The 24,931-nt window shown below is 44.5% G+C and overlaps 1 protein-coding gene across 2 annotated transcripts in view; it reads right to left on the bottom strand.

Moving 5' to 3' along the window:
- nphp4 (nephronophthisis 4) overlaps positions 1-24,931 on the bottom strand; it is a 517,372-nt gene that overhangs the window by 407,301 nt on the left and 85,140 nt on the right. For both annotated transcript variants that reach the window (XM_085966844.1, XM_085966846.1), the window contains exon 3: positions 4,790-4,968. In XM_085966844.1, the coding sequence (XP_085822970.1) occupies positions 4,790-4,968 (179 nt within the window). The remainder of the gene's footprint in view (positions 1-4,789; positions 4,969-24,931) is intronic.

Below are 24,931 nucleotides of genomic sequence, written 5' to 3'. Positions count from 1 at the left end.
GCCGGGATGTTGTCGGGGCCCATAGCCTTTGCTGTATCCAGTGCGCTCAGCCGTTTCTTGCTATCACGTGGAGTGAATCGAATTAGCTGAAGACTGGCTTCTGTGACGGTGAGGACCTCAGGAGGAGGCCGATATGGATCATCCACTCGGCACTTCTGGCTGGAGATGGTTGCAAACGTTTCAGCCTTGTCCTTTGCACTCACGTGTTGGGCTCTGCCATCATTGAGTATGGGGATGTTCATAGAGCCTCCTCCTCCCATTAGTTGTTTAATTGCCCACCATCATTCATGACTGACTAGTCCCGTTGATTGTGGGATCGCTTATCTCTGTTAATAGCATGCTGTTTCTGCTGTTTAGCATGCATGTAGTTCTGTGTTGCAGCTTCCCCAGGTTGGCACCTCATTTTTAGGTACGCCTGGTACTGCTCCTGGTATGCTCTTCTGCACTCCAGATTGAACCAGGGTTGATCCCCTGGCTTGATGGTAATGGTAGAGTGAGTGGTACGCCAGGTTACAGATTGTGGTGGTATACAATTCTGCTGCTGCTGATGGCCCACAGCGCCTCATGGATGCCCAGTTTTGAGCTGCTAGATCTGTTCTGAATCTATCCCATTTAGCATGGTGGTAGTGCTACACAACACGATGGAGGGTGTCCTCAGTGTGAAGACGGGACTTCATCTCCACAAGGACTGTGCAGTGCTCACTGCTACCAATACTGTCTTGGACAGATGCATCTGCAACAGGTACATTGGTGAGGACGAGGTCAAGTAGGTTTTTCCCTCATGTTGGTTCTCTCATCACCTGCCACAGGCCCAGTCTGGCAGCTATGTCCTTCAGGACTCAGCCAGTAGTGGTGCTACTGAGCCACACTCGGTGTTGGACATTGAAGTCCCCCACCCAGAGTACATGCTACCCTCAGTGCTTCTTCCAAGTGGTGTTCTACATGGAGGAGTACTGATTCATCTGCTGAGGGAGGGCACTAGGTGGTAATCAGCAGTAGCTTACCTTGCCCATGTCTGACCTGATGCCATGAGACTTCATGGGGTCCGGTCAATATTGAGGACTCCCGGGGCACTCCCTCCCGACTGTATCCTACTGTACCGCCACCTCTGGTGGGTCTGTCCTGCCGGTGGGACAGGACATACCCAGGGATGGTGATGGAGGAGTCTGGGACGTTGGCTGAAAGGTATGATTCTGTGTGTATGACTATGTCAGGCTGTTGCTTGACTAGTCTGTGGGACAGCTCTCCCAATTTTGGCACAAGTCCCCAGATGTTGGTGAGGAGGACTTTGCAGGGTCGACTGGGTTAGGTGTCCCTTTGTCATGTCCGAATCAGGTGCCGAGGTCCGTCCGACTTTATTTTGATTATAGTTTTTCCTAGCAGTTTTGATAAATGGCTAGGCAATTAAGAGTCAACATATAGGCCAGACCGAGTAAGGACTTCCTTCAGATTTCATTCCCTAAAGGGAAATTCGTGAACCAGATAGGTTTTTATTTCAGATTTGATTCATTAACTTAATTTAAATTCCCCCGCTGTCCTGGTAGGATTTGAACTCATGTCTATGGATCATTAGTCCAGTAACATAACCACTATGCTACCGTATCCCTTCAAAGGATGATGTTGCTTTATTCACTTTGTGGCCCCTGAAAATTACAGGGACAAGCACATCTTAAATGCTGAAGTGACCTGAACAATTGTCTCAATCAGGACCTGTGGGAAACCACCACTAACTGAATCTGTGCAGAAATCTTCCATTGCTTACTTTTGTTCTCTCGCAACCAAATAGCTGTATCAGCAGCAAGTGGCAGGCTTGAAGCCAGGCCTTGTGCAGTCGGCCCATGTCTACTGGGAGCTATACTTGAGACAGCTGTCCATCCTTTATCTGACACGATTAGGGATTTCACTAATACTTTGATCACACGTTCAAATAGCTGTCAAATAAAATTTGAATTAAAAAAAAGGTTTTGTTCTAATTACAAGTGGTGGATGGGCATAGCAGCCTCCAGCACACCCTGTGGTACAGTGACAGATGTGTAAAGATCACTGGAAGGGCCTAGACAAGGGAGAGATGTGGCACCAGTTCATTTAAGAGATCGGTTCTTTAGTTAAATATTTCAAAAAACATACTGGGTATATAAAATGAAAAGTACAGAAACAAAGATATATATTTCTATCTCCTTTAAACAACAACTTCAAGCTTAACTACTCTCGCTATAAGCTCTGCAAAAGTGTTTATTATTTCTCCTGCCAAAGAAAATAATTCCAATTTCTCATAGTGAGAAAGCAGGCTGCGAAAGGCCAGCTATATCAAGCTGTCCACCAGGAAAGACCCATTGAGGTGATGTATCCATCACATCCTTCAGCCATCTTGACACTACACTCTGCAACTCCTTCCCTAAATCCCTCCTCCTCGCTATATCTGCCCCCACCTTCAAAAGCCTCCTCTCTTTGGGCATGCCCACAGTCACCTCTGCTAACTCGCCTTCTACTTACTGCATGGCATACGTTTCTCCTCTGTTGAAGGCCTTGGAAAGTCTACATAAACAAAAGTTGTTGTTTTTTGGACTGCTCTCATTAGATGGAGTGGAAGTGATTTCCTTCCTATTCCTGAGTGCCAACCCCAAAACCAGGCGTGACTTACAGACTTATGCAATCCAGTCATTTATTCTCTATGTCTATAAAATGTTACTCAAAATATTGCTTACCTAACACTTCAGACAATTAGATTTTCATTTTAGATTTCATAACGAAAAGTGATTTTTGCAATTTGAAAATGTACACTTCATTTTTTTTAAACCCTGGAACAAAGGCATTCATGGTGACCTAGAATCTAGTGAAATCTGACTCACACTTTCAAAAGAGCTGACAATTTAAAAACAGCCCTGAATTTGTGAAAATAAGTAATTACACTGAAAGTGCAGTGGGACATGAGCTTGTAATTTAACCTATAGGTAAACATACATTTACTTGTATTTAAAAGGAAATAATCAGAAATACATGAAAGCCTTCCAAAATGTTTTGATTTTGTTGCTTTATTTTAGAATTTACATTGAACAAGAGCAGCGCAATGTTTTCAACTAAAAAGGTCACTTATTCAAAACTACAGTATTTGCCATTTAGGAATTAATTGTTTTTCTTTATACGATTGTATTTCTTTCTCCCAGTACGAACAGATATGGAAGCAAAAAAAAAAAGTGTTCTTTTTCAAAATGCCCGCTCGCAAATGGGGGATTTGATCAATGGACCGTTCCGAGCAGGGCTGTAAACAGCAAATTCTGGAATTCTGCACACTTTTCTAAATGTTGGCCCACCCTCCACTATGCCAAATAACGGTGCATTTCGAGAGGATCCAAGAACATGCTGCAAAATTTTTGCATTTTTCATGAAGATTGCTGCATTCGAGAATTTAAAAAACTTTTAACTTCATGAGTGACAGATTTTAATCTTGGGAAAGGAAAAATTGTTACATTTGAACTTGTAAGATGGCTGCCCTCTCTGCCAGCTGTAAGAGTCCGACAGGAAATAGGTCAGGTTTCAACTGGATCCCTGCACACGGGTGTTAAACTGCACATATACAAATGGAGCTGCTATTTTGGCTGGGTTGTGAAACAGAAATGTAACGGGGAGGCTCTTCTGAAGCTGGGCTTATGGCAATTGGCTTAATCAGAGCAGAAATTAGCTTGACCCTGCGTCTTGCTGTGCTATACCTGCCGCAGAAGTGCTTAAAGCAGACAATGGCTGAAAATTGTAGAAAAGTGTCCCAATTCCCAGCATGTTCACTGCGATAAATACAAAATAACATCCTCACCGCCTTCATGATTTTTTTTTTAGAAAACTAAACAGACATTACAAGAACATGCCCATATATCAAGCAGCAAGTACACAAGAAATAAATGCAGCGAAACCTGTGAATTACGGACACCCAGGGGACTGCCAGTAGATGTCCGTATTTTGCAGGTGTCCATATTTTCCAAATGGTCAGGTTTGTAGCATTTTATGTATCAGGGTAATTCAAAAAGAACAGATGCAGCCTAATGCATGCTTGAGGGATTGATTCCAGAAATCAAGAGTCAGGTCCGTCCGCCCTGGTCCAAGACTAGAACTGTAGGAGACCTTCTAGAGACGGCAGATGCGTTGTACCGGTGGTATTTGGAGACTCTGAGTGAAACTCCAATCGATGAAGCCCTGGCCTTTAGAGTGGAAGGAGTTAGGTTGCCAGAGGGCCCACCGAGGAAAAAATAACAACCGATGGAATGGTCAGGGCAGAGGGCGAAGCAATAGCGGCAGAACAAAATGGGTATCTCAGAATGAGTTACACAGCCAGATGGAGGAAATAAGGATGAAAACTCCAGCGCATTAGTGAACACCCTGGGCCACAGTCCAACGTCTACCGCCTGTCCAAGCTTGTTGCCTGACGCAAGATAGCGGAGTGTCGGTATCATTAACATCAAGGGCAATTGAAGCAGAGTTGGCCAGTGACAGCATTTTGATACAGGTCCTTACGGGAGAAAGCCACCAGATCCAAATGCCAAAGCCTTTGTCAGCGTCCCGTGTTTTAAGATGTAAAATACACTAAATAAATAGGGCTTGGTACATTGAAGGCTATCTGTAGTCCGTAATTTGCGAGTGTCTGTCGTTTCAGAGTACCTCTTGTATCTTTTATAATGTAAAATATTTCGGACCGTCATGAAATGTCCGTCATTTGCGAGTATCCGTAGGACTAGGTTTCGCTGTATGTAAATCTAATGTAATTATTGTAAAACTACAGATGGTAACCCTAAGTACTAACCTTTTAGCATTTTGACTTTGAGCTGCATCTGGTGTAAGCTTCTGCCTGTTGCACAAGTGGAGAACTCCAAACCCACACGAGAGAACCTGTTCATTACCTTCATGCTTCTTCGCAATGGCCACCACCTCCACAATTATTGCAATGTGGGTGCAGTTTAGGGATGTGTGGAAGTAAACAGCCTGAAAAAGGACACAAAACAATGAAAAAATCTTACAACTTTTAAACCCCTCCTTTCTTCCCCTTCAATTATTATCCACGAACAACTGTTCCAGATCTCTTTAGTGGGATTTATTGCTGACTGCAATGATTACTTTATTGCAAAGTACCTATATAACTTATTTACCAGTTTTCTTTCTGCACTTAGCAATTTATTACAGACATGCAAATGAATTATTCATTTTCCCATTTTTTGTTAGTTGGATTAATCTGAATTTCTGGATCAGTGTTGGCAGTGCTGAGGAATGGAACAATTCTCTCAAAGGACCAAAGATCATTACTACCCTGATCAGGTGAAGCTTTCCAGGGAGAAATTCCCCCCATTCTGCCCCAACAATGTGCCATAATTCCAATTTCAAAAAACAATTCCATACTGCACCAATGTACCATTTCAGTATCCCACTGCAGCCATCCATGTAGCTTCGATAAGATATGGGGCTGTTTCATGGCATGAGTTCATAACCACATAGGGTTGCGAAGGGGTGGATAATTTCCGGAAATTTTCCACGGGTAATTTAGCTTGGGAATTTTGGGAATTTTGCCCAAAAAAGCACATGCTAGCATAATATTGTTTTTTTGGTTTTCTTTTGTATTTCTTTCATTTTTTTCCACAGGTCCTCTTTTAAAATGACTAACAGAGATGGAATCTTAATTATTAAGGAATTTCTTAATCAATATATGTTTATCTTCTTACTTGGCTTGTTTTAATAATTACAAGTTTTGTGTGTGACTGTGAACAAATGTGTCCTGATTGGTTGGATGAGTGGATGAGCGATTAGCTCCCTCCGTTGGTGATGTAGCGTCGTGCGTGCACAGGTCATGCTTCCATCACATGGAGCACCAGGAAAAATTTACTCACCCTGTTGCAATCGTGCTGATCGACCGCAGTTCGACACAGAGAAGAATGCCCTTTATTTCTCTGCATAGAACAATGCCACATTTACCATCGGATGTGTGGAAGCATTTTACCCTAGGCATTAAAGATGGAAAGACTGTGTACATGTGCAAACACTGCCACAAAGATGCAGCAGCATTTATCCAAATGCAACAACTTCACTCAAAGCTCACTGCAGTCAGCCCAGAGTTCCTCTGCTTCCATTCAAGAAGATGATGGTTCACATTCAGCATCAGGCTCCTTATCATCAGCAACTCCTGGCCCACTTGGAAGGTTCTTTGATACAATGGATAACCATAGCCTGAAGAATGCAGATGAGTGCCTTGCTCGAGCTGTATATGCGACAGGCTCACCCCTCATGCTCACAGCCAATGTGTACTGGAAGAGATTTTTCAATGTTATTCGCCCTGCATACTGTCCTCCCACCAGACATGCTTTGTCTACTTATTTGCTGGAGGCTGAGTATAAGTGACCAAGGAAAGCTCAAAGAAACGATAGAGATGGCAGACTGTGTTGCAGTTATCTCAGATGGGTGGTCAAATGTACGAGGGGAGGGCATCATAAACTACGTCGTCTCCACTCGTCTCCCAGTGTTCTTCAAGAGCACAGACACAAAGGACAACAGACACACAGGCACATACATTGCTGATGAGCTGAAAGCGGTCATTAACGATCTTGGATCACAAAAGGTCTTTGTAGTAGTTACTGACAATGCTGCGAATATGAAGGCTGCTTGGGCTCAAGTGGAGGAGGCCTACCCTCATATTATGTCTATTGGGTGCGCAGCTGATGGGCTCAACCTACACCTCAAGGACATCATGGATTTGAGTACCATGGAAACACTGTACAAGAGAGCCAAGCAAGTTGTTAAGTATGTCAGGGGAAAACAGGTAGTTGCAGCAACCTACAACTCCAAGCAAACGACAAAGAACAAGAACACCACACTGAAGCTGCCCAGTAACACTAGATGGGGTGGCGTTCTCATAATGTACAACAGCCTTCTGGAGGGTAAGGAGTCGCTGCAAGAAATGGCAATATCCCAGTCTGGGGATATGGAAACCACCATCAAGAAAATACTGTTGGATATAACAACAGAAAATGCTGGAAAAACTCAGCAGATCAGGCAACATCCGTGGAGAGAAATTTGAGTTGACGTTTCGGGTCGAACTCAAATTTCTCTCCACGGATGTTGCCTGACCTGCTGAGTTTTTCCAGCATTTTCAGTTGTTATTTCGGATTTCCAACATCTGCAGTATTTTGCTAAAATACTGTTGGATGATGTGTTTTGGGAGAGAGTGGTTAGCAGCCTTAAACTACTCTCACCAGTAGCATCTGCAATTGCTCAGATTGAAGGACATGACACTGTCTTGTCAGATTTTCTCAGGCTTTTCGCTGATTTAAAAGAACAAATCAGCATTGCCCTACCCACATCCCTGCTGCTCAAAGCAGAGGAGAAGGCAATTGTTCAATTCATACAGACGCGTCTAGAATTGTGTGTCAAGCCGATTCATACTGCAGCATACATGCTGGACCCAAAGCATGTTGGGAGACCAATACTTTCTGGAGAACAGATCAACAGCGCTTACAGTGTGATTTCTACCCTCTCACGCCACCTCAATCTGGACGTGGGCAAAGTTCTGGGAAGTCTGGCAAAGTTCTCTACCAAGCAAGGTCTTTGGAATGGGGACGGGATATGGGAATCATGCAAGCATATCAGTGCACATACCTGGTGGAAGGGACTTTGTGCATCTGAGGCCCTGTCACCCATTGCATCGGTGATACTCCAAATCCCACCTTCATCAGCGGCCTGTGAACGAAACTGGTCACTTTTTGGGAATACGCATACAAAGGTGCGCAACAGGCTGACTAACAAGAGAGTGGAGAAACTGGTGGCTATCCGGGCGAACCTACAACTTATTGAGCCAGATACAGAAGTGTCCACCACACAGCTAGACAGTGACACAGAGGAGGAAATGGACACGTCAGAGCCAGAGTCAGAGAATCAGGAGGAACAATGATGAGTAGAAGACTCAGAAGACTCATGAGTAGAAGACTCAAAGGGACAAAATAAGGACAAATTACAGGCTAAATAAGCTGACGCTCTTTTTATTTTATTTTAGATGGGTCTTTTTTGTGGGGGTTCAATAAAGTTCAAAATTATAACCTAAATAAAGTTTTGAAAGCCTGTTTTTATTTGTATGGAACAGTATGTCTATTTTGATGACAAAGATAATATAAGGGTCAGAGACAAAAACCATCAGTGTGCAAAAAAACTCAAAATTCCCATAAATTCCCAAAATTCCCATAAATTCCCGAAAATTCCCATGGAAAGTTTCCTCTTTTAAAAATTCCCGGAATTTTGCAACCCTATAACCACAGGAAATGGATTCAGACCCAAGTTCATTTCATTTAGGACCTTGATACCATCAGTCCTGGATGGATCCAAATCCTATTGGTGCAGGTAAAAAGGGCCTGTAACATCATAAACCGGTGTTACTTTTATAAATCCACACTTATCAAAGAGCATAGGTTCCTGGACCTTAGCAGGCCATGATGGTACCAGGGTGTCCTTCAAGGTCATCAGATTTCTGTGTCTCTGGCCAATGTTTATCCTTCAACCAACATCACCATAACTGATTAGCTGGTCATTTATCTCATGCTGTTTGTGGGATCTTGCTGTGCGCAAATTGGCTGCAGTGTTTCCCTAATTGCAACTGTGACTACAGTTCAAAAGTACTTCATTGACTGTGAAGCGCTTTGGGATGTTCCGAGATCGTGAAAGGAGCTGTATAACTGCAAGTTAAAATTCCCCCACCAACCCCGCCCCCTCGTTAAGTCAATGAATACAGATTACAGAAACCGGGTGAAATGGGAGTGAAATTCAAAGTGGTACACTTATCGTTCATTTAACACCCTGTGGCCATTTTAATGGTGCTGTTTTCTTGGACGGTTGATGCGACTGCCAGACTCGGGCAAGAGCCTCATGAATATATGTAAATCGGGGTCCTCTAATGTACAAAGGACCCCAAAGCTATTTTAATGACAAACTGGACAAGTGTCTGCCACAGTGGGGCAGCTCTGTGAAATATAAGAACATAAGAAATAGGAGCAGGAGTAGGTCATACGGCCCCTCGAGCCTGCTCCGCCATTCAATAAGATCATGGCTGATCATCGACCTCAGCTCCACTTTCCCACCCAACCTCCATATCCCTTGATTCCCTTAGAATCAAAAAATCTATCTATCGCAGCCTTGAATATACTCAAAGACTCAGCATCCACAGCCCTCTCGGGCAGAGAATTCCAAAGATTCACAACCCTCTGAGTGAAGAAATTCCTCCTCATCTCAGTCTTAAATGGCCTACCCCTTATCCTGAGACTATGCCCCCCAGTTCTAGACACTCCAGCCAGGGGAAACAACCTCTCAGCATCTACCCTGTCAATCCCCTTCAGAATCTTGTATGTTTCAATGAGATCACCTCTCATTCTTCTAAACTCCAGCGAGTATAGGCTCATTCTACACAAACACTCATCATAGGACAGCCCTCTCATCCCAGGAATCAATCTAGTGAACCTTCGTTGCACCGCCTCCTAGGCAAGTATATCCTTCCTTAGATAAGGAGACCAAAACTGTGCACAGTACTCCAGGTGTGGTCACACCAAGGCCCTGTACAATTGTAGCAAGACTTCCTTAATCTTATACTCCAACCCTCTTGCAATAAAGGCCAACATGCCATTTGCCTTCCTTATTGTTTGCTGTACTTGCTTGCTAGCTTTCTGTGTTTCTTGCACGAGGACACCCAAATCTCTCTGAACACCAGCATTTCAAAGTTTCTTACTATTTAAAAAATATTCTGTTTTTTTATTCTTTCTACCAAAGTGAATAACCTCACATTTCCCCACATTATACTCCATCTGCCACCTTATTGCCTGTCATGAATCTTATCATTCATGAAGAAATGACTCATGAAATAACACTGGGCGGCCAGCTGGTGGTGCCGTCCAAGGAGTATAAATACTCGGGCGTGGGCCCAGCTTGCCCAGGACGTTTTTGTAACCAGTAACTAATGATGTAACTAGAATCTCATGGTTGTGAAACAGTTGATTAAAGCCTTGTTTTATACTCAACCAAATGCTTAGTGAGTTTTCTTACGTCACTGCCCACTCACTTAGTCTATCTATATCCCTTTGCAGACTCTGTGTTCTCCTCACAGCTTACTGTCCCACCTAGCTTTGTATCATCAGCAAACTTGGACACATTACACTCGGTCCCCTCATCTAGTTCATTAATATAGATTGTAAATTGCTGAGGCCCCAGCACTGATCCTTGTGGCATCCCACTAGTTACAGCCTGCCAACCTGAAAAAGACCCGTTTATCCCTACTCTCTGTTTTCTGTCAGTTAACCAATCCTCTATCCATGCTACTATATCACCCCCAATCACATGAGCCCTTATCTTGTGTAATAACCTTTTATGTGGCACCTTATCGCATGCCTTTTGGAAATCCAAATATATTACATCCACTGGTTCCCCTTTATCTACTCTGCCAGTTACACCCTCAAAAAACTCTAATAAATTTGTCAAACACTTTCAGAAAACCATGTTGACTCTGCTTAATCATGTTATGATTTTCTAAGTGCCCTGCTACCACTTCCTTAACAATGGATTCCAGCATTTTCCCTACTACTGATGTCAGGCTAACTCCTTTCTCTCTCCCTCCTTTCTTGAATAGTGGTGTTACATTTGCTACCTTCTAATCCGCTGGGACTGTTCTAGAATCTAGGGAATTTTGGAAGATCAAAACCAATGCACCCACTGTTTCTACAGCCACCCCTTTTAGAACCCGAGGATGTAGGCCATCAGGTCCAGGGGATTTGTCGGCTTTTAGTCCCATTAGTTTCTCTAGTACTTTTTCTCGTTAATTACGTTAAGTTCCTCACCCTCATTCGACCCTTGTGAAGACAGATACAAAATATTTGTTTAACGTTTCTGCTATTTCTTTATTCCCCCATAATAATTTCTCCTGTCTCAGCCTCTAAGGGACCAATGTTTACTTTTGCTACTCTCTCCTTTTTACATACATGTAGAAGCTCTTGCAATCTGTTTTTATATTTCTTGCTAGTTTTCTCTCATATTCTATTTTTTCCCTTTTTATCAATTTTTTGGTCATCCTTTGCTGGTTTCTGAAACTCTCCCAATCCTCATGCTTACTACTATTCTTCGCAACATTATAAGCTTCTTCTTTCAATCTAATGCTATCCTTAACTTCTTTAGTTAGCCACGGATGGATCACTTTTCCCGTGGAGGTTTTGTTTCTCAATGGAATGTATTTTTGTTGAGAATGATTAAATATTTCTTTAAATGCTAGCCACTGCTTATCTACCACCATATCTTTTAATCTATTTTTCCAATCTACCTTAGCCAACTCGCCCCTCATACCTATGTAATTGGCTTTATTTAAGTTTAAGACTCTAGTTTTGAACTTAGGCAAGTCACTCTCAAATTTAATGTGACATTCTACCATATTATGATCACTCTGCCCCAGAGGATCCTTTACTATGAGATTGCTAATTAACCCTGTCTCATTACACAGTACAAGATCTAAAATAGCCTGTTCAGTGGTTGGTTCCATGAAGTATTGTTCCAGGAAACTGTCCCGAATGCATTCCATGAACTCGTCTTCCAGACTACCTTTGCCCATTTGAGTTGTCCAGTCTATATGAAGATTAAAGTCCCCCACGATTATTGCATTACCTTTGTTACAAGCTCCTACTACTTCTTGATTAATATTCTGTCCAACGGTATAGTTACTGTTAGGGGGCCTATATACTACTCCCACCAGTGTTTGCTGCCCCTTGGCCGTGATGGTCCGGTGCTGAGATCGCTCTCCCTGTTTCGGGCGGCCAGCTCTCGCCGCTCACTCCCGCAACCAGAGCAAGGTGCTCAGCGAGTCAGGCAGAGGCAGCACAGCGAGCAGCAGCAGCAGCCAAGCCGACCCGCTGGAGCACATCGGCCGGCAGCTCCTCGGCGGGAAGGAATTCCGACTGGGAGGAGGGGAACTGAGCATGGCGGCCAGAGGCCGACCCATGAAGAGAGAGAAGTAGGCCCCGGGCCGTGGAGCGTGGAGCCGGCGACGGTGAAGAGGAGGCCGCATTGGAGCATTCACATCCTGACGATGTGTTCGGCGAGTCGGGCAGAGGAGCGCAGCGCAACGAGCAGCAGCAGCAGACTCATGACACGCTGCAGCACGTCGGCCGGCAGCTCCATTTCGGGTAACTCGCAGTCCGGATGGGAGGAGGGGAGCCGGGCATGGTGGCCAGAGCGGGAGAAGCAGGCCACCACACGTGGAGCCGGCAATAGTGAAGAGGAGGCCGCGGTGAAGAGGAGGATGGAGCGGCTGAGGGACATCGTGCTCCCACTGCCACGGGAAGCCATTGTATTGACTCTGAACGCGGCGCTGTACGTATAGCTGACGCGTCCCTACGGGGAACAAGCATTCCATTGTACTTGTTACATATGGCAAATAAATCTAATCTGAATCTGAATCTGAATCCATACTGATTCTACTTCCTGATCTTCCGAGCCGAGATCCTTTCTCTCTACTGTCCTTATGTCATCCTTTATTATCAGGACTACCCCCCCTCTTTTTCCATTCTGTCTGTCTTTTCGAAACATCAAGTACCCTGGCACATTTAGTTCCCAACCTTGGTCACCTTGCAACCGCGTCTCTGTAATGGCTATTAGCTCAAACCCATTTATCTCTATTTCTGCCACTAGTTCATCTACCTTGTTATAAATGCTTCATGCATTCAGATAAAGAGCCTTTAATTTAAAATTTTTACCATTATTCTCTGCTTTTGACCTTATTCTCTGCTGCACTGCTACCATTAAACTCTCTGTCCCTTCCTGTCACACACTGCTTATTTTTATCCAAATCGCTACACTGCTCTATTGCCTTGACCTTTCTCTTTACATTTCTAAATTTCCCCTCACATGACCCCTCCCCCCCCCCCCCCCCCCCAGTAAGAAGCGGAGGCCTTTATGGGCAATTTGAAAAGTTACAGGAGTCCTCGTCCAGGCCCCACAAAGAAAGTTTTGGGTGCTGCCGTCCCAGGCTCTTAATCTTGATCCATCAGTTTAACTGGTGCACTTTAAGACACAATAAAATAGCTTTTCTTTTCATTGGCCCACTTACTCACCATGAAGCAATGAAATTGAAGCAAATTTCTAAAATGCTACTTAAAGACGCTGTGTCACTTTCACAGTAAAGTGGTTACATGCACTAGACATTGCAGCAATTCATTTACACTATATTGACCAGGATCAGTAATAGCATGCTGGGATAACTTGAAGTGGAGTGTTTCATGAATAATTTAGCAGTCAGTGGGTTGACTCGAGCATCAGAGTAGATCTTGCATGGCAACAAGTTCCATGTCATTTATTTTTCAGTTCCCCTGAAGTGAAGAATCCAGCCACAGTGCACTCTCCATCTGGTCATCAAGCAACTTCCTTCAGCCAAAAAGACAGATTGACCTCACCCTACAGACAATTCTCTTCACGGTAAGCCTGCAGAAGGCACAATTCAAATAATGTGAGCTGACTAGGTCGGATTTTCTCCTTTTTGAATGAAGCATTTAGCTACAACATCGTGCCCCATCAAACAGCCTAATTAAGAGCTGGTTAATTCCACGACAATGGCTGCCAACAGACAAGAATTCTCAGGACCAAACCTAAATGAAGCTGTTGGGAAGCAGACAGCTACACTCAGGGTTACATTTCATTAAACAGCTTTATGAATTGACTGCATTAAAAATAAAGTTGATGAGTTTAAGTAGTCTAAATACAGCTCCTTATTGGTGTGGGCCCACTGCCCCTAATTTGGTACAAACTGACTCTCATTCAGAGGAGTCACCGGGTGACTGGTGTAGGAAATGGAATAAAAATCCCACTGGTGTGGGGAGTGCTCTTCTGAGGTGCGGGCTGAGGCACTTGGTTGGGGCAGGGAGGAGGGGTCTTCACTTTGTATCTAATGCTGGACCTAACTTGGAGGGGCTTGATTCTGATGCAAAGTGGCCAAAGTGGGGAAGTGTTCCATCCCTCACCTAATAGGCACTTAATTCAACCAAAACATTTTTTTCTAAAAAGTCAGTGTAGCTGTGGGAGCAGCACGTTAGTACAAGAGCTCCAAGTGGTAGGATGGTGATTAACAGCCATGATCCCATACGTGGTGCTCCTGTTTCCTAACCACACCATCATGAGTACACTGGAGTGAAGGGTAGGTGCGTCCCTCTGGAGAAGGAGATAAAAGGTCACAGGAAGAGTCACATAGCAACTGGTTACAGAAGAGCATTGGTAGAGGCTTTCCCACTATCTCAGAGTATGATGCGTGCGACAAGCAAACCTAAAGGGGTAAAATAAACAAATCTACTTTCAATTCACCTTCTCCCCCCGCCCCTTCCCCCTCCACAAAAAAATAAACATTATGAATTGACTGCATTAAAAATAAAGTTAATGGCCCAGAAATTCGGGTCGGGGGCTTCCCGCGGGTGTAAGCCCCTGACCTGCACTTACCTTGCGCGCCGGCTGTTGAGCTCTGGGCTCCCGTGGAATTCCGATCCGGGGCCTGGTCCAGCTGCCGGCGCGTAGTGCTTGCGTATCCCAGGGGCGCAGTTAGTTCGATGCGTCCCCTGGGATCACGTGGGCCACGGGCAGCCAATCGGAGCAGGGAATGCTTCATTCATAAGTCTGACAGGAAGTGCTGTCAAGACTTATAAATACTACGGCCCCAAAATAGCGCTAAATCTTCAAATAAGTTTTTAAAAAACATAAAAATTTTTAAATAAACTATAAATTACATGAAATAACTATTTTAAACAATAATTTAAATTTTTGGAAAAAATAATTTTATTTTCTAACGGGGCTAAAAATAAACTTACCTTGCTTTAAAGTATTTAAAAATAATAAACCTGTGGAAAAAATGTTTTAATTTTAATTAATTCACCACTTACCTTGTAAAAAGCAGGCCTTACGCCTGCTTTTTATATTTCTAACTTCTGCAGGCTTACGTTCCCGGGAAAACCTGTAAAAAAGACCGAAGTTCAATGCGCACGCGCAGCCTCGCCCGTGCACGCGTTCGACCTCTGAAGCTCTTCGTTCAGAGGAACGGAAGTGCCGGTTTCCCGCACATGCGCAGTGCATGCAGGAAACCGGCACTTCCATCGGGCCTACGGGTGAGTACCCCGTGCGTATTCACCCGTGGAGACCCGAACTTCTGGGCCATGACTGTAGGCAGTCTCAATTCACATAACTGTGGCAAACCAAATGTGAGCTAATTTTGCTCTGCAGATATTTTAGTCGAAAGTGTGTATTCGATACCAATGAAAGGGTTAAACAATGACAAAGACTAAAACTATAACCCCAAAATTGTCATCACAGGCTGTACAGAAGATAGCGTACATGTGTCTGTGAGGGACTAAGTTATCTCTATGTGTAATAAATAGGCTATTAGCAATGTGTCACGAGAAAAATCTTGGCTTCAAATCATAGCACTGACAGGGAAAGATAATAGACAAGACATTTAGGTGTTGTCAGTTAAGTATAAATAACCTTCCATTATCTACTACTGTCATGGATAAAAATGAGCATTCATAGTTGATAAATAGACAGCCATGATGAAGTAAGGCTTTATTCAACCCACTGGCAAATTCAGAACGGGGAGTCCATAAGGCAATAGTGTAGCCGTAGCTACGATTTTCATAGCAAATGTTTACATAGGATTATATAGGATGTACAGGATAGAAACAGGCCATTCGGCCCAAGCAGTCCATGCCGGTGTTTATGCTCCACTCGAGCCTCCTCCCATCTTTCCTCATCTAACTATCAGCATAACCCTCTATTCCCTTCTCCCTCATATGCTTATCTAGCCTCCCCTTAAATGCTATTTGCCTCAACCACTCCCTGTGGTAGCGAGTTCTACATTCTCACCACTCTCTGGGTAAAGAAGTTTCTTCTGAATTTCCAATTTGATTTCTTGGTGACTATCTTATATTGATGGCCTCTAGTTTTGCTCTTCCCCACAAGTGGAAACACTCTCTATGGGGTAGATCTTCACAAAGCTGTCGGGAAGGAGGCGGGACTTCAACTTTCGGGTTTTAGTCCCGCCTACATCGGCGTCCGGCCAATCTGCGCGATTTTCCCTTGATTGACCTTGTTAAGCCCGGCCAGCGGGCTCAGCAGGCCAATTAAGGGCCACCCGGCAACAGGTGACATCACAGACTGAAATTTCATCTGTCAAGAGTTCTTGACAGATGAAATATCAGCGTTTCACAGCTGTTTGAAGCTGTCAAACACTGACAATCTGACTTCTAACCTGAGTCCTTCTACACAGACTCAGTTAGAACTGTCACCGGCAATGAAAGCTGAAGGCTGTCACTTTTGACAGCTCGCAGTCATTTTGCTTTCAGTGCCAGCTGAGTGATGGACTCCCGAAAGCTGGAGGAAGAAAGGCTGTTAAGGTAAGTACAGGTAATTTTAACTTCTTTACACACTTTAGACACACCAAACACACTTACCTTTGCACTTATGCACCCATCACTCACCTGAACACCGACATCGCGACCCCTCTAAGTCCTTCAACCCGACGGCCTGCCGCTCTAACCTGACGTGGTTTGGAGCCGTCGGGAATCCCACACGAAACCCCTCAAAATAGGGATTAGGCTAAAAACTGCCTGTTAACTACCTGTTAACAGGCAGTTAATTGGCACTAATCCCTTCCCACCTCGGGTCGGCGGGTCCCAGTGCGGGGCGGGTACCCGCCTCCTGTGAAACTTACGTGGAGGCGGGTTTTGGGCGGGATGGTGTCGGGACCCCCGATTTCGGGATTTCCCCCCCCCCCCCCCCGCCACACAGGCCTAAAACCCCGCCTGACGGCTCCAGGAAAATCTACCCCTCTGTATCCACTCTATCAAAACCTTTCATAATTTTAGAGATCTCTATTAGGTCACCCCTCAGACTTCTTTTTTCAAGCAAAAAGAGACCCAGCCTGTTCATCCTTTCCTGATAGGTATACTCTCGCATTTCTGGCAGCATCCTTGTAAATCTTCTCTGTACCATCTCCAGTGCCTCTATATCCTTTTTATAATATGGCGACCAGAATTATATGCAGTACTCCAAGTGTGGTCTAACCAAGGTTCGATACAAGCTTAGCATAACTTCCCTACTTTTCAAATCTATCCCTCTAGAAATAAACCCTAGTGCCTGGTTTGCTTTTTTATGGCCTTGTTAACCTGCATCACTACTTTTAGTGATTTGTGTATTTGTACTCCCAGATCCCTTTGCTCCTCTACCCCACCCAGACTCACACCCTCCCAGTAATAAGTGACCTCCCTATTCTTGCTACCAAAATGTAATACCTCACATTTATCTGTGTTGAATTTCATTTGCCAGTTATATGCCCATTCTGCAAGTTCATTAATGTCTTCCTATAATTTGTTGCAGTCCTCCTCAGTATTAACTATCCCCCCAATTTGGTGTCATCCACAAATTTAGAAATTGTGTTTTTGATTCCAATGTCTAAATCGTTAATATAAATTGTGAACAACAGTGGTCCCAGCACTGATCCTTGTGGAACACCACTACCCACCTTCTGCCACTCTGAATAGCTACCCTTTACCCCTACTCTTTGTTTTCTGTCTTGAAGCCAGCTAGCTATCCATTCTGCTACTTGTCCCCTGACTCCGCATTCTCTGACCTTGTTCATCAGTCTACTATGTGATACCTTATCGAAGGCCTTTTGAAAATCTAGATAAATTACATCTACTGCATTACCCTTGTCTACTCTCTCTGTTACCTCTTCAAAAAATTCAATGAGGTTGGTCAAGCAAGACTTTCCCTTTTGAAATCCATGCTGACTATTCATTATTTATTTTTGGTTTCTAGATGTTCTTCTATTTTCTCCTTTAGTAGGGATTCCATTATTTTTCCTACCACCGATGTTAAGCTGACTGATCTATAGTTCCCTGAACATGTTCTATCTCCCTTCTTAAATATAGGTATTACGTTAGCTATCTGCCAGTCCTCTGGCACTACACCTTGTTCTAATGTATTATTAAATATGTGCAGTAATGCCTCTGCTATCTCCTCCCTAGATTATTTTAAAATGTGTGGATGTAATCCATCCGGACCTGGGATTTTTTCCTCTTTGAGATTGATTAGTCTATTTAATATATCTCCTCTTTTTATTTTAAATGCAGTTATTTCATTACTAATCTCATGATCCAATGTCATCCCCACTTGTTCTATCTTCCTGGTAAATACTGAGGCAAAGTAATTATTTAATATTTCTGCCATCTCTCTATCACTGCCTGTAGTATTATCCTGTCTATCCCTTAGTGGCCCTATTCCCATCCCGACCTTCCTTTTTTTTATTGCTGTGCCTGTAAAATATTTTACCATTTTGTTTTATGATCCTTGATAATTTAATTTAATAGTTTCTCTTTGCCTTCCTAATTGTTTTTTTGACTTCTCTCCTAATCTCTTCGTATTTTCCCTTATCATGCTCTCCCCTGCTGTCCATGTACTTCGTCTATGCCTCTTTCCTTGACCTCAATTTTTCCCTTATGGCTTTATTCATCCATGGTGTCTCATTAGTGTTTAGCTTGTTGTTTTTTAGCGGAATATATTTTTCCTGGACTCTGTTGAACACCGTTTTAAATGTTTCCCATTGCTGTTCTACGTCACTGTTTGCCAATATAGTTGTTCATTTTATTTTCCCAAGTTCTATTCTCAGCCCCTCAAAATCAGCTTTTCTCCAATCGATTACCCTGGTCTTCGTCATGCTTATGTCCTTCACAATTATTATTTTAAATGTTTGCCCTAAATGAATGTCCCTTTAACTATCAATAGTTGTCTGCAATTCAGGGTCATAATTATAAAGTTAGATGAGGAAATTAGCCATAAACACTTTATGTAAATTCAAGGAATTAGACCTTGACTGCAACGCTGTTTGTATATGAAAGCTTTCGGATTAGTTAAACTTCTACACTGAAAGCCATTATCACATCATAATTAACAGTTAAGATCACACACAAAAAGCTCAGTTACAGATTTCAAGTTAGCATGCCACCTTTTTGACATATAAAATTCCAATCATCTGCCCCAGATTGTACACGTTGATACAAGTTGTCATTTTCTGGTACTTTCAAAGGTTTTTGTAAAATGTTCCCGGCATCGAGCTTGTTTTCACAGTACTAATGTAGTTTAAAAGTTCAGTTGTCTGACCAACAGTAGAGGATTGAGAGCAGGAAGACCAGCTACCCTTGCTGCAAGCACATATGATGGCTATATATAATAACAATAAAAACTTGCAATTATATAGCGCCTTTAACATAGTAAAACGTCCCCCAAGGCCCTAAATGTAGGAAAGGAGCTTTCTACCATCAGGTTTGGGAAGGGATGAGAACGGCCACTGCAGCACAGGGCTGAAATGGAAGACTGTGTTACCTCTAGTCATTTGTCACCCAACTGCTCTCTTAGGGACACTGAAAATGAGGGACCTATGATGAAGGATATGGGCCAATCCAGGAATGGATCATAGCACCTGTTCCTTTCTTTTGTCTTTCCCCTTTTTGTTTCAAGATTTTTGCTATTTCTTTTCCCTGTTTCGTGGGTTAGTTAGAAAGGGTTCTGGAGGACATAGACTGGTGAAATGGGCAGACACATGGCAGACTACATTTAATGCAGAGACATGTGAAGTCATGCATTTTGGGAGGGAGAAGGAGGAGAGACAATATTAACTAAATGGTACAATTTGAAATTTTAATGAAATAATTTTACCACGGATTGTGATGCTGATGTTCTGCATGTTAAGACTTGAATGTCAGTCTATGTTCATGCAGTTCAATGGTTCTTAATGAAGTCTACGGTTCAATCTAAAAAAATAAGTAACATTTTATTCATTAAAAAAAGAATGGCCAATTGTACACGGTCTGGAGGATGCAATCGCCACCCAGCAGCATGAGATCCTTCAGGGCAGATGAAGAAAGGAAAGGAAATAAACTCAGCATTCCACATCGACAACACGCAGCAGCTCAGACATCGTGCTATTTCAGAAGCCCATAAATCTTCAATTCTTTCTTTGTTGTGAGAAATTGCTTGGGAGATCTTACAGCTGCATCACTTCATAGCGTTGAAGGATTTTACAACAATACCTGCATTTATATAGTGGCTTATCACATCCAAATATCTTCAAGAAATTCACCCAATGAATTACTTTTGAAGTGCAGTTGAGTACTGTTATGCAGCCAACACAAGTGTCCTTGCAAATAATACAAAGCCTTGCTGGGTACAGAAGCAGTTGGTAATATTTTGTTCAACAGTTACTGTTTAATAGCTTGAAATCCTATCCACTAAAAACATCTGAAAAGGTATAGAACATACTCTGCTTTCTGATCCTTAAAGGCACTGATACTAGTTCCCTTTATCTATTTGTGACCACTGCTCTTTTTGATATATATTAATCATCTGGACTTGGATATGGGGGGCACAATTTTAAAGTTTGCAGGTAACACAAAACTTGGAGATGTAGCAAAGTGAGGAGAAAAGTAACAGACTTCAGGAAGACATAGACTGAGGAAATGGGCAGACACATGGCAGATAGAATTTAATGCAGAGAAATGTGAAGTGACGCATTTTGGGAGTTAGAATGACGAGAGACAATATAAACGAAATCGAATAGAGAGGCATGGGGAGCACATACACAAATCTTTGATGGTGGCAGAAAAAGTTGGTAAAGATCTTATAAAACCATAAACCATAAAACGCTTTATAAATAGAGGCATAGAGTACAAAAGCAAAGAGAAAAAAGGACTTGCACTTATATCGCGCCTTTCATGGCCTCAGGACGTCCTTAGTCACTTTACAGTCAATTAAGTACTTTTGAAGTGTAGTCACTGTTGTAATATAGAAAACGCAGCAGCCAATTTTGTGCACAGCAAGGTTCCATAAACAGCAATGTGATCATGATTAGCTAATCTGTTTTAGTGATGTTGGTTGAGGAATAAATATTGGCCAGCACACTAGCAGAACTCTTCTTCAAAATAATGCCATGGGATCTTTTACGTCCACCTGAAAGGGCAGACGGGACCTCGGTTTAACGTCTCATCCGAATGATGGCGCCTCCGACAGTGCAGCACTCCCTCAGCCTAGATTTTGTGCTCAAATCTCTGGAGTGAGACTTGAACCCACAACCTTCTAACTCAGAGGGGAGTGCGCTGAGCCACGGCAAGGAAGTGATGCTAAAACTGTATAAATCATTGGTTAGGCCTCAGCTAGAGTGTTGTGTCTAATTCTAGGCTCCACACTTTGGGAAGGATGTCAAAGCCTTGGAGAAGGTACAGAAGAGATTTACCCGAACTATACCAGAGGTGAGGGACTTCTGTTATCCGGAAAGACTAGAGAAGCTGGGATTATTTTTCTTTGAGCAGAGAGGGTTAAGGGGAGATTTAATGCAGGCGCTCAAAATTATGAAAGAATTTGATAGAGTATGTCCCTTTGTAACTTTCTGGTCCCATCTACACAATTTGCTGTGCCTCCTAATTTAGTGTCATCTATAAATTTGGAGATACAATCTCTGTTCCTTCATCCAAGTCATTGATATATATGGTGAAAAGCTGAGGCCCCAGTACAGATCACCACCTGTCACACCCACCATTCAGAATACGTTCCCTTTATCCTTACTCTCTGTGTCCTACCTCCCGACCAATTACCAACCCATATCACAAGGTTACCTCCCATTCCAAGTGTTCTCATTTTTGCTAATAATCTCTTGTGCGGAACCTTATCAAATGCCTTCTGGAAATCCATAAAGACAACATCCATAGACACCTTGTTAGTGTTCTCCTTAAAAAATTCAACTAGTCAGGCATGACCTACCCGTCACAAATCCTGCTGACTCTCTTTGATCAGCTCATACTTGTTCAAATGCTCAGTCACTCTGTCCCTGATGAAAGATTCACATCAGTGTTTATTATGGCATTCCACCGTGCCTGCATTATTTGAAGAAGAAGAAACATAGAAGATAGGGGCAGGAGTAGGCCATTTGGCCCCTCGAGCCTGTTCCGTCATTTAATGAGATCATGGCTGATCATCCAAATTCAGTACCCGGTCCCTGCTTTCTCCCCATATCCCTTGATCCCTTTAGCCTTAAGAAATATATCCAACTCCTTCTTGAATATATTTAATGTAATGGCCTCCACTGCCTTCTGTGGTAGAGAATTCCACAGGTTCACCACTCTCTGGGTGAAGAAATTCCTCCTCATCTCAGTCCTAAATGGCCTACCCCTTATCCTTAGACTGTGACCCCTGGTTCTGGACTCCCCGACCATCAGGAACATCCTTCCTGCATCTAGTCTGTCCAGTCCTGTCAGAATTTTTTAAGTTTCAATGAGATCCCCTCTCGATCTTCTAAACTCCAGCGAGTATAAGCCCAATCGACCCAATCTCTCCTCATACGTCATTCCTGCCATCCCAGGTATCAGCCTGGTGAATCTTCGCTGAACTCCTTCTATGGCAAGAACATCCTTCCTCAGATAAGGCGACCAAAACTGCACACAATACTCAAGATGTGGTCTCACCAAGGCCCTGTATAACTGCAGCAAGACATCCTTGTTCCTGTACTCAAACCCTCTCGTTACGAAGGCCAACATACCATTTGCCTTCTTAACCGCCTGCTGCACCTGCATGCTTACCTTCAGCGACTGGTGCAGAAGGACACCCAGGTCTTGTTGCACTTCCCCTTCTCCCAATCTATTGCCATTCAGATAATAATCTGCCTTCCTGTTTTTGCCACCAAAGTGGATAACCTCGCATTTATCCACGTTATATTGCATCTGCCATGCTTCTGCCCAATCACCCAACCTGTCCAAATCATCCTGGAGTTTCTCGGCATCCTCCTCACAGCACACACGCCCACCCAGCTTTGTGTCGTCTGCAAATTTGGAGATATTACATCTAGTTCCCTTGTCTAGATCATTAATATATATTGTGAATAGCTGGGGCCCAAGGACCAATCCCTGCGGTACCCCACTAGTCACTGCTTGCCACTCGGAAAAAGACCCGTTTATTCCAACTCTTTGCTTTCTGTCTGCCAACCAGTTCTCTATCCAAGACATTACCATTTTTCTGCCTTGACCACAACTTTCCCTTTTATGACAAGCTGCAGCCTCCCCAAGGAGCTGCTGCCTTGCCAGGATTTACTTGAGGGTGAGGAACCTACAGGGTTACGGACAAAAAAGCAGGAGTGTGGGACTAAGCACGACAGCTCTTTCAAAGAGCCAGCACAGGCACGATGGGCCAAAGGGCCTCCTTCTGTGCTGTAAGTTTCTATGATTCTATGATTTGCTCTTAAGCGCGATGTGCTGCAGGTGAAGTTCCCTGCACAAGCTTTCCCTATTGATATTAAGAGGCAGGGCTTGGATTGCAAAACTCAGCGAGGTCCACCCACTGGGCGAGGTCCACCCACTCAGCGAGGTCCACCCACTCCACCCACTCGGCGAGGTCCACCCACTCGGCGAGGTCCACCCACTCCACCCACTCGGCGAGGTCCACCCACTCCACCCATTCGGCGAGGTCCACCCACTCCACCCACTCAGCGAGATCCACCCACTCAGTGAGGTCCACCCACTCCACCAGGTCCACCCACTCCACGAGGTCCACCCACTCCACCCATTCGGCGAGGTCCACCCACTCGGCGAGGTCCACCCACTCGGCGAAGTCCACCCACTCGGCGAGGTCCACCCACTCCACCCACTCAGCGAGGTCCACCCACTCCACCCATTCGGCGAGATCCACCCACTCGGCGAGGTCCACCCACTCGGCAAGGTCCACCCACTCCACCCACTCGGCGAGGTCCACCCACTCGGCGAGGTCCACCCACTCCGCCCACTCGGCGAGGTCCACCCACTCAGCGAGGGCCTCCCACTCAGCGAGGGCCTCCCACTCAGCGAGGGCCTCCCACTCAGCGAGGGCCTCCCACTCAGCGAGGGCCTCCCACTCAGCGAGGGCCTCCCACTCAGCGAGGGCCACCCACTCAGCGAGGGCCACCCACTCAGCGAGGGCCTCCCACTCAGCGAGGGCCACCCACTCAGCGAGGGCCACCCACTCAGCGAGGTCCACCCACTCAGCGAGGTCCACCCACTCCACCACTCAGCGAGGTCCACCCACTCCACCACTCAGCGAGGTCCACCCACTCCACCACTCAGCGAGGTCCACCCACTCAGCGAGGGCCACCCACTCAGCGAGGTCCACCCACTCAGCGAGGTCCACCCACTCCACCCACTCGGCGAGGTCCACCCACCCGGCGAGGGCCACCCACTCGGCGAGGCCCACCCACTCAGCGAGGCCCACCCACTCAGCGAGGCCCACCCACTCAGCGAGGCCCACCCACTCCACCCACTCGGCGAGGGCCACCCACTCGACGAGGGCCACCCACACGGCGAGGGCCACCCACACGGCGAGGCCCACCCACACGGCGAGGCCCACCCACTCGGCGAGGCCCACCCACTCGGCGAGGTCCACCCACTCGGCGAGGTCCACCCACTCGGCGAGGTCCACCCACTCGGCGAGGCCCACCCACTCGGCGAGGTCCACCCACTCGGCGAGGTCCACCCAGTTGTAGCATTTTACTCCAACATACTCACAAGAGGAAAAGATTTTATGCAGCAGTAGATTTAGTGGCTGCAACACAGCTGAAAAAACCCAGTGCCACAGCCTCAAAAACATCAGCCCTGCTTCCTTAGGGAGACAGAGTTACAGAAAAATGCTACTGTATTTCCAACATTAAATTATGCACTAAATTATTTATAAGAGCAATGTAAAAAATCCAAAAACCCTGAACCAAAGTTCTATGTAAGGTACTGTTTGTGCAAACTTATGATATCTCTGTGAGCACGATTCAGCCAATAGTGAGAGAGCTGACCGAACAATTACTGCAATATTATATTGTTTTAACAATTACTAAATCATCATAAAATATATT

This window comes from Somniosus microcephalus, chromosome 25, assembly GCF_052327205.1.
Source record: "Somniosus microcephalus isolate GS21.2 chromosome 25, FLI_Smic_1.0, whole genome shotgun sequence".
NCBI classification, from domain to species: Eukaryota; Metazoa; Chordata; class Chondrichthyes; order Squaliformes; family Somniosidae; genus Somniosus; species Somniosus microcephalus.
This window is presented reverse-complemented; position numbering and strand designations above follow the sequence as displayed.